The sequence below is a fragment of the Monopterus albus genome, unplaced genomic scaffold (genome assembly GCF_001952655.1).
Source record: "Monopterus albus unplaced genomic scaffold, M_albus_1.0 scaffold356.1, whole genome shotgun sequence".
Lineage (NCBI taxonomy): Eukaryota > Metazoa > Chordata > Actinopteri > Synbranchiformes > Synbranchidae > Monopterus > Monopterus albus.
In genome coordinates, this window is record NW_018128236.1 from 16,991 (window position 1) to 28,258 (window position 11,268).

General features: G+C 42.4%; 1 protein-coding gene across 1 annotated transcript in view; it reads right to left on the bottom strand.

Annotated features, from left to right (window-relative positions):
* Positions 1-887: 887 nt before the first annotated feature.
* The window catches only part of zdhhc5a (zDHHC palmitoyltransferase 5a), a 44,348-nt gene continuing 33,967 nt past the window's right edge, over positions 888-11,268 (bottom strand). The window contains 4 exon segments of the mRNA XM_020625513.1: positions 888-3,275; positions 8,620-9,071; positions 9,073-9,331; positions 9,333-9,736. Of these exon segments, the coding sequence (XP_020481169.1) occupies positions 3,038-3,275; positions 8,620-9,071; positions 9,073-9,331; positions 9,333-9,736 (1,353 nt within the window). The 3' untranslated portion in view covers positions 888-3,037.

The window sequence follows — 11,268 nt, forward strand, 5'->3', positions numbered from 1 at the left end:
AACTGCTAAACACAGACAGTCCAACATTTCTAAACTACTGAACACATTTTCTCAGACTTGGAGCCTCTTCTATCCATATTAAGTGTGTTTCCCATGGCACACACATTTGATTAGAAAAATAAAAAGAAAGTTTGTGTAATCCTGTTGTGGGTCTCGAGCACCATCAATCACAAATGAAGGTCAATTTAAATGTGAGAAGTCAGCAGGCATTAAACAAATTAAATAGCACAACAGTGTAAGGGCCACTGTGATGGAGGAAAGAAAATTGATTTTCAGAATAAAGTTGAAAGGCAAAATAACTAGACTGTATGAAATGCAGAAACAATGAGCTCAGTCTAAGAATAACACATTCTGTTGTCTGGACTGAACCCTTGTCTTGTAATACTGTTACCTGACTCTCGTTGCCTAACTGTTCAAACCCTGGTTTCTGAAATTAGGACTGTAATCTTGACTTTTCCTCACAAAAGTACAACTTTATCTAGCACTGACTTGCTTGCAAAATTACAACTTCATCTTGTAATTACTTGCATGTAAATTTACCTTTTCTCATAAAATTTTCACTTTCTAATCAATAATCACTTTACTTGGCCAAGTATGTTACACACAAGGAATTTGTTTCTGGTACAGAACCGAGGCAGCCATCTGCGGTGCCAACTCAACCGATGGCTCTAACCATCAGGGGCAACTTGAGGGTTCAGTGTCTTGCCCAAGGATACTTCCGACACATGGAGGCAGGCACTGAGATTCGAACCTCTGACCCTCTGGTTGGGAGACAACAGCTCCACCCGCTGAACGACATTCGCCCCCAATGTTTGTATCTGTCCAGTTTTGCGCCAGTCACAACGTCAACATCATCAACACGCCCACTAGCTCCACGACACATGGAGGCAGGCACTGAGATTCGAACCTCTGACCCTCTGGTTGGGAGACAACAGCTCCACCCGCTGAACGACATTCGCCCCCAATGTTTGTATCTGTCCAGTTTTGCGCCAGTCACAACGTCAACATCATCAACACGCCCACTAGCTCCATGTGCATACTCCGGACTATACGCTGCTGTACATTACGCAGATTTTGTACTAGACAGCCAGTAGGGTCAAGTCCCCTGGTCTACCCACTGAACCACAGTCGCCCCCAGTTAGGGGGTGATTAACCTTATTATCCTTTCTCTCATAATACTTTATTGTGAAAGTTTGACTTACAACTTAATTCTTGAAAACTTTTTTTTTTATACAGTGGCCCCATTGTAAAACTGATCATTTGCATGTTGAATTAAGTTTTACAGATAACGACTAACTGAAGCCGTTACTGAAGATGCAGTCTGACCATCTTGTAAATAAGGCGTGTGGTCTGATAAAGTCCAGTCCTGGTTTTGTTTTGTTTTTCCTGCTGTGATCTTGTAAAAATAAGACATTGCTAATCAAGATTCTTCCTGAGTCCACTGCAGAGCATCATCCAGAACCAGAACGGCTGCTTTAATCCTTGACCATGATTCTAAAACTGACCCCCAACCCCCCCCCAGCCAATATTAAAAACTCTTCATTTATCAATAGCTATATTTCCATATAAATTCATATAAAAGAATTTCAAATTAAATAGGTAAAATTTAAAAAAATGACAAATACTTGAATTTTCAAGGCAGTTGCTCAAGGAATTCATTTTCTAGAAAAATCTGCCATATCTTAAGGACCCCATTAACAACTAAATACCAAACATGACTTCCTTGTTTGCTTTAGTTTCATAACTTCCTGTTTGTTCAAACAGACGACATGGTCCACAGCCAAACACAGCGGCTAGTAGTAATAGAAGTGCATGCTGCAGTCTGGTATGTAACTCCACGTTGTTTTTAAAAAAGAAATCCACATTTAAAAGCACATCATCCTGTACAAACATGGAATCATATTAACATCTAGGAATAAATCAACAAATGAATAAAGAAAAGAGGGAATCAGCTTTTTTTTTTCAATGTCACAATTTCATTCCCTCCATCAAAAAGTCAGTTCACAAAGCGACATCCATCGACGAGCTCAGGGGTGACATTCCTTCCAGCCGCTGGTCGACGGTCCACACCAGATTGATGCCCGATTCGGTACCTCCTGCCTCGCGTTGTGCACCTCCAGGACGTGCACAAGACGACGGCCTCAAGGAGACTGACAGAAGATTACGGAGTATGACAGGGCTGCATTGCTGACTCCATGCGTTACACAGCACCTGGGGACACAAACACCACTTGTGTATTTGTGGTCCAGCTGATCCAATAGGTTTTAACTGACAACTGGGGCCAGATGTTGTGATGTCTGACTGATCACACATTTCACTGGCATGAAACTGGTGGTCTACGGGAAGCCCTTAACTTTGAATCGATTCTACTTTGATTTTGATTGGGTTCCACTCTATGCATGACTTATGTTATCATCACAATGGGTTTTTTTATTCGGTAAGGTTCTAAATGTAAATAATGGTGAAATGTTAGAATAATAAATCTCTGCACCAGTTTTTATCAAAGTCCAAAAGTGCTGATATGAGCCTTCATAAACCTACAGCACAGCATTCCGACCCCAAGCCTGAGCCTACTGGTGGGGATCAGACTCTGGACCTGGCAGTGGTAATGCCTGGCGCTGCTTATACAATGCAACACCCAGACCTGACCATACAAGTGTCTCAGGCTACCTTCTGAGCTACAGTGAAGATAAAACCTGCAAAAACGAGCCAGGTTGTGGTTCTTGTTTTGGCCAGTGAGACCCAAAACATCTGTGTTAGCTCAGTGCAACTGAGTCCTGGCTTCCATCAGTCCAGGTCCTACTGTCACTGTAACAGCGGATTTATAGATGGATGTCTGGAGGCACAAAGATCCAGTACAGTTTAGCCCCACAGATAATCAGCCAGTGAGCTGTAAGATCCGGAATAAATGGTTCCACTCATCCTCAGATGTGTCAGTGTTTCCTTCTATTATGGAAAAAACTCAAAGCTCTCCCTCAAAGACAGGAAGTTTCTCCTCTTCCTCTCACTTGTCCTTGGGCTGCAGGCTGGCTGCCACTCACACAGAAATCTCATAGGTGGTGCCTCCGACACCCGTCACCTTCTTCACCCCACCACCCTGAGTCTTGTGGGTGGGACTCTGCATCAATGTCGAGCTAGGATAGGCCACTCCGGGTCGGGCAGACACGCTGACCAGGTGAGAGGGAGAGGAAGGGGCAGAACAAGAGGAGGAGGTGGAGGAGAGGGCTTGGCCACCATTAATCCGACTCTGAGGTTTCATCTGGATCAGCTCATCCCTAAATTGAGAAAAACAAAAAGGGAAAAAAAGGACTGATCAGTGGCCGAATGGTCGCAAAGTCCATAGGTGGAGATGTCAGTGATGGCTGGTGACTCTTACATTGTGTCACATATAATCTGTCTTAAGGCACTTTCACACTAGTCAAATTCATTTGGTCTGAACAAACAGAAAAAACTGCTGCTGTTTAGTTCTGGCTCAGTTCATGTCCACACTGGCTTTTTAAGAGATGGAAGCTGAAGTTAGACCGACCATCAGCTGACTCACTGATTGGACAGTTTTGGTGACTGTCATCCTGCATCATCAGGACCATGAGAAAGCCAAATCCTGCTGACTGACAGCGGGTCAGTCTGCACGGGTTCTATGATGTCATCAAAAGCTCACAAGGCAATAAATGCACAAATCAAAAAGTAATGAACATTTTTTTTCTTTTTGGAAAGGTAGGGTATGGGCCATGGAGCAACTGATTAGATTTTGGTGCTGACCCATATTTAGATACAGGAATATTTTAAAAGAGTCTTCACCACAGAGTGCTGCAAAAGGCTGTTGACTGTATGCGAGTCCCCCGTGACCCTGTTCAGGGACTAAGCAGTAGAAAATGAATGAATGAATGTATGCGAGTCCCCCGGTGGCCAAAGTGTGCTGTTGCGCTGCTAAGCAGTCCAAGCAAATCACAGGGTCATCACAGCTGCCCATTCATTGTCAGTGGAGACCGAGTGCTGTCACTCAGTACACCACGCTGTGTGAGACAGCGAACAAGGAGCCCAATGAGGTGACAGCCCACAGCTGGGGAAAGATCTACTCTATGCAGTGACAACCAAACAAAAGCCAGTTGGGATTATCTTGTTCCAAGACGGTGATGGGCAGAGATTTTCAACGAGGCTCAAAGACGTTATAAATTTCATCCTAGGACAGATATCATGCAATTTTATTAAGTTTTGACATATTTTCTGGTGACAAAGTAACCAATTATAATGATAACACGTTGTCTATCCAGGTAATGCCAATTTAGAATTTATTCTGATGTTTTCAGAGATGCGAGTGCTTGTTATCAAATTAGGTTAGCTTTCAAGGTCAAGGTTAGCATCGTATTTTTCTGTATCTGTCTGTGTTTAGAGGAGGGAGGGGGCTGCACTCCTCACACACACACACACACCTGAGCAGAGATTGTGACGGATCACTCCATAGTGCAACAATCAGCCAGTAACAGACTGTAGGAGCAGTTTATCAAACAGCTGTTGAACAAGCAGAACATAAATTTGCAGAAAAGTGATGTCTTCACTGCTTTGCCCCCAGTCCACTCACTGAAGTCCCAGTTTTACCCTTAAACCAACAAGAGGATGTCTGACATGGCTGTTGTTTTTCTTGAGTGCTTGCTCAAGGAGATTTGTTGGGTTTTCCTTATAACACTGTAAAGACTAGACCTTACTATGTAAAGTGCCCTGAGATGACTGTTGTGAATTGGTGCTACACCAATAACAGTGAAATAAAATGAATTGCTTTCAATCTAATAATGATATTAGCATCACTCCAAATGCAGGCAGTAGGTAGTGTCATATTCAAGCTATGTGTCATATGAGGGCCAAACTATCAGGGGAATATTGCTTTTATGGCATTATGGGGAAACCCTTGGTGGAGGTTGCACTAATAATAATATGATGAGACTGAAAACTGACTGCATGTAGTAAATAATTACTGGCTTCTGCAGGATTCAGCAAGTCACATTTAAGAACTTTAATATCACAAAATGCAACTTAATACCTGTTTCATTATCATTCATCAGTTCTCATTTTAGGGGAGTAAGAAAATAGATACACTTGAGTAACACAAAATTTTGCGTTGCTATACTGTATCAATTCTCAAAAGCAGTATTGATTTTTAAATAATAGTTCACATACCAAGCAGTGCTATGCTGTTGGATGTTATAGGGACTGTGGCAAATGCACACAGCCCTGTTCCGATTACGGTACATAAAAAGTCAACTTTTTACAGGACATGTTATGCATATAGTGGTATGTTTATTTTATGACAGTTTTTCTAAAATTGGACTTTAAAAAACCCACTATATATCCTCTTGTTTACATTATTGCAACATTGAATCGTAACCCCTGTATTGTGATATCGTATTGGTAAATCCACGCCAATACACAGCCCTACCTCATTTATTGTTAAATCATATTTATTTCAGTACTTCACAGATGTGTAAAACAGTCATTCTTAATGAATTAATTACTCATTAGCAGGAATTTCAATGGATGTAATGAACTGCCACAGAACAAGCATTAGTATACAAGCTCAACACAACACAGTGTTAACTGCTTCTGACTGATCAGTGTTAGTTGACTGACAGTTTAGCTTTTGGAATAATGCTAATTTCACATTTGTACCATCCCTAAAAACTCTGGTTAAGTTGTTTTCACACCAAATGAAACGCACTTGGAAACAGCTTCCAAACAGTTGTTTACTCTGCATCACAGCTGAACTAAACGAACAACCAATGTCCAGTTCACTTCCCATAGTCAGTCCACAGAGGGTCACAGTCTGCATGCACACTATGTGTACCCTGAAACTGACAATGACAATAGGAGCGTTTCTGCTGAACTGCCAACTGAACTTGAAAACCTTGCAGGACTGTGTCCAACACAGCAGGCAGTACAGTCCCAAATGAGGCCACTTCTTTCTCAGTATGGAGGTTGAAACATTCAGATTAGACTACTAGCTAATAAGAAACATTCACTATGCTAGAGAAATGATTAGCAGGGTTTCCCACACATTGACTGAACTTGGGCAGGCGACCCAGGTATCTTAAAAGGCCACCCAAGTATATTTTGCCACCCATTTTTATTATAAAACTTTTTTTTGTCAGAAAGAACTACGCAATCCATGACCAATTAACTAATGCACAATTTCCCCTCGCTATTTCATTTGGGCACAGTGAATTGATTCGCTCAGCTGCTCCTTAACCACCCACACACACCCACAACGAACAGTTTGTGAACAGCTCCTTACAGCAAGCCCCTGTAACATTAAATAGGTGGACAGGATTTACATTTAAGATACTGTATCTGCAACGTATTTAGGACTAGTCAAAACTACAATTTAAAATATCTGCAATTCAAATTTGACCACACAAAATTTGAAATAAAGATATTTATAGTTACATTTTGAGTACTACAAATTCCTCACTGAATTGACTGGGAAAACTAATTTAAGATGGACAATTCAGTTCTCCCTATCCGAAATGTGAATTCCAGATATCTGTTTTTATATACATGACGAGACAAAATAAGGTCACAGACAACACTGCTGCATTTTAGCTTTTTTTTTTTAAAGATATCTATAATGAAAATATGAAATCTAGCCACAGGGGTAGTCAAAATTGAAATAAAAGATATTTATATCTACATTTTGACTAGTCATAACTCCAGCTTCAAATGTCTACAATGGCATTTTGACCAGTCATATCTTAATTTGAGACATCCAAAAAGATAGACATCTTTTCAATGTACTGAATTAAGGATACCTGGAACTGGAATTATGACCCATTAAAGATATAGTATCTTTCATTTGAATTTTGACTAGCCATAATGTAAATACAGATATCTGGAATTCATATTTCGGATAGGCAGAACTGAACTGTAGATAAATTAGTTTTGCCTTTCAAGTGAGTAAAGAGTTCTTACTGGTCAAAAGGTAATTGCAGATATCTTTAATTATAGTTGTGACTAGTTGTCAATACATTGCAGATATCTGCAATATGAATTCTGTCAATCTACTAAATGCTAAAATGGCACAGTGACAGCATTTTGGATAGCCAAAAAGAAATTGTGACTAGTGGAAATGTAACTGCAGATATCTGAAACTGCCATTCTTACTGGTCAGGATACTGTAGATACATATCTTGATTTATGATTTTTGCCTCGTCAAATTTTAATTCTAACTAGTCAAAATGCTGTTTTAGATATGAAATGCAGTTATGAGTATTTAAGTGAAACCTTTTAAATGTTAAAACCGTCTGCCATAGCTCCTCCTTTGTCTTTTTTTCACAATGCTGTCAATCACGGAGATCTAACTCTTCTAATAAGTTATTAGTAAGCTAGCTAGTAAGGATAACTAGGCTAATGTTAGAATAACTTAGTTGTTGCCGAGGTTAGCATGGTGTGTATTATAGCTGTTTACTACTCTTCAAGTGGAAAACAATGCTAATTCTTAAACTCTGATGCAGAATGTTTGCTCCCCCAGTCCTGAGGAATATTTAAAAAATATTTTCCTAAACCCAAAGGACCCGTCCTAAGGAGGCACACGCAGTCTGAATTGGTCTGACCAGTGTTCCAATTTCTTTATTTCAAACATTTTCAGGCTTTGCCAGTGCTGCTGAATAGAGGGGTCAGGAGGGAAAGAAAGGAAAGCGATGCGGAAAAGGACGACAGCAGGCAGCATGCTGCTATGGGAGAGCCAGCTACTGCAGGAGCCATAAGAAGGGCCAATAGCTAAGGAAATACAGTATTACCGTATTTAATAAAGTAATAGGGCAGCTCCTCCAAGTAAAATCCAATTGTGTGGGAAACACTGATTATAATCAAATTTTCCTTTAAGAGTTGGTTCATCTTTAAACTGGAACACATGCAGCATTCAAACAACAGTCCATTTCATTTAGTTGTCAAGATCACAGTGAAAATACACAAATGTTTTGTGTTTCTGTAGAAAAACCAGACCCATGCAGTTGTGAAGAAACTGCAAATAACATGACAGTGACAATGGGTAGGATGGAACCAATGAGTAAGATGGAAAAGCAACAGGGCTGCTGGACAGGACAGAAACACACCTCAGGGTGTCAACAGCCTGACTGGTGTCATGCAAAAGTCTGCTTGTGCGTCAGTGCAACCGAAGTGCGAAAAGCTCATCTGGTAATAAACTACAATGCAGAAACATTGGATTCATTCCTGGGAAGAAACACATGATGCTTCACACATTTGTGCTCATTTGTAACACAGACAGTGTCTGAGCAGAAAAGTGAAGAGATACTGATCTATCTGTAGAACGCTAAAGGCACTGATAGAAAATACTGTACTGTCCAAACAGAAAGTGGTAACAATGCAGAGATAAGAACAGGCAGAGCACAACAACATCACACATATGACTGTGAGAAAAGTCACAGATGAGTGGAAGATAAGCAAAGGGAAAAGAAGGAACAACTCACAGGAAATCTGGCAGGAGGAAGAAGAGAGAAGGGAAGAGGAGGAGGAGGAGCAGTCAATCAGGTGGTCATGGTTTCAGGAGCGCAGGTGGTGTTTCAGTGTTAGCAGCAAACCAACGTCTTGATAAAAGGCGAAACTCATACTCACTTCGGTGCTTGTATTCCTCCTCCTCCCATCCCTCCACTTCCTCCTCCTCCTCCTACCCCCGCTGCATTGGCCCCGGCTGACGCTGAGGCCTTACGAACCAGCCGGTACTGCATTTCAGCAGCAGCAGCACTTGAGTACGACAGTGACTTGCCCAAGGGTGGGGGATGGGGGGAGTTGGGTGGGTGAGAGGTGGAAGTGGACGATGGGCCCAGGGGAGTGTCAGTGGAGCGGGTGCGGTAGGGGTAGGCGTGGTGGAGTGGTGCATGCGGGGCAGGGAAACGGGGAGGGCGGGATATAGAAGAAGAGGACGAATGGTGGTGGTGATGATGGGAGTGGTGGTGGTGGTGGTGATGGTGGTGATGGTGTGAGGGAGGTGGAGCTGAGGAGGAGGGAGGAGCAGAGGCCTGATTGGCAGGTGGGGGGTGGGGGCTGAGGTGGGGCTCGCCCAGCAGGGCGCTCTCTCTCTGGAGGAGGTGGTGGGGAGGAGGATGTGGAAGAGGACGAGCGATGGAGAAAAGGATGGTGGTGGTGGTGGGAGGAGCGGTGGTGGTGATGGGGTGACTGGGACTGAATCTCAGCATCTCTCTGCTGTGACGACAAGAAAGGGGAGCCGTAGCCGCCTGTTGCTGGTGTGCAGGGTCTCCCAGAGGAAACCTCAGGGACTGCTGACCCTGTCGCCACCCCCTTCTCATAATCATCACTGCCTGCCAGTGTCATATGACAGGCTGCCGTTGCGAGATGTCTGGTGAGGTGGGGGTGTCTGACTGGCTAAGCTCTTGAAGCTGGCTGAGGTGGTTGCCTCAGAGACATGGATGGCGCCTGTGGAGGTGTGCGTCGAGCTGGAAGATCGAGATGCCACTCCTGATAATACAGTGGAGTCGGAGAAGGAGGGGTATGATCGCCCACCGAGGGAGTAGCCAGGGATGCCCCCTGCTACAACCTCTCTTCCTCCCTCCCTCCTCTCCCCACTTCCACCCCCTCTCGCTCGGTCAGATGAAGTGTCTCTCCGGTCCAGGCTGGGCTGGGAGCGAAAACCAGGCTGCTGGCTGGCCTGGAGGAGGGAGGAGGTGGAAGAGGAGGAGTCCCTGGCACTGCCGACACTCTCTCCTCGACTTAACTGGAGGGGGCAGGAGGAGGACAAAGAGGAGGCAAGTTAAAGGAGACAGGAGGACCAGGGAGAGAAAAGGAACAACAAGAAGCTGAGCACATCAGAGCAGAGCTACATGGAGCTGTGTGACTTTCTGCTGAGCTCCCTCTAATATTGACATGCTGACACAGCATCTCAACCGCTGCTGGGGGAGTATTTCTTTGCCAGACAAGAACTTGTGTTTTTACTAGTCAGGACCGATACTGATGTTCTTAAACTTGATATAGCTCTTTTTTAGATTTATATTCTGTATACTTCAGGGATATCAGTTTATCACTGCATCTCTGCCACCTGCTGCTAGCATACATTTAACACTTATTCTGCTGCCTGTTTGCCATTTAACCACCCATGCGTCTATGTGACAAGTATCACACCAACATGGGAGTGCAGCCAACATCAAGGGTCACACACCTGTCCTGTTGAATGCCTAGTGATTGAAAGCTTGTCTTCATATTCAATTACAAAAGAATGCCAGCTCTTTGTTTTTTCAAATTAGATGTTCAATGCCAACATTTTTTCAGTATAATGGTGTTTGAGGTTTTAAAAGCGACCAAATGGGAGAGTGTAACAGAGAAGAATGTTTATTTCCCTTAACAAATACAGTAGTTGCAGGAGAATACTGAGGTCACACAAATCATTCATTGCAATTAAGACAATCTGACACATCTTTTGGTAATTTTTTAGGCAGGGATGAAAAATATGTTACCAAGATGACAAATTAATACATCTCCAAAACCCCTAAGTAGAGATAAAGGAAGAAAGAAATCTCTCTTGCCGTTTGATTCCTCTGTGTTCTGATAGTTTACCTTTCCCTATGAAAGCCTGGTATCTGAGTATGAAACATCAAAAGTAGAGATCAGTGGGTGCAAACTGCCAAATGATGGTAAAAATGAAGCTTTTAATGTTGAGTCTGAGCTAAGAGGAACAATTCCTTTGGATAAACTCTGGGGAGAATCTACAGGGGGAACCCAACACATTTCTAATAGGAGAAGTGAAAAAAGGAAACTAATAAGATGGAAGATCACAAAAAATGAATAGAAAGACTCAAAACAGTATTTTTACAGAATGTTGGACTGACAGCATATGGACCAGACATGGGTACAAATACACAGCAGAACTAATGTTTCAGTACCAATCCAGATGTATTCAGTTACAATCCTTTGAAATAAAACAAAAAAGTCACTCTGTCCAAACAGTGGTGCGAGGACTAATACATCCAGTCACTAACCACTGTAAATAAAGTATTAGAGGATAATAAAAATAACATGAGAGGTACTTGGAATATATTAAATAAATTGATTAGAAACAGTACCAGCATGAGTAAGTACCCTCAATATTTCATGGATAATGATACACCGGTCAATAGATTGGAGGATGTAGTAGATAAGTTTAATAGGTTCTTTGTGAATGTTGGTCCTGGTTTAGCAAGAAGCATTTGTACAGATGATACATCCGTCACTATAAATAATAATACAATCGAAAGGAACATGAGTTCTATGTTT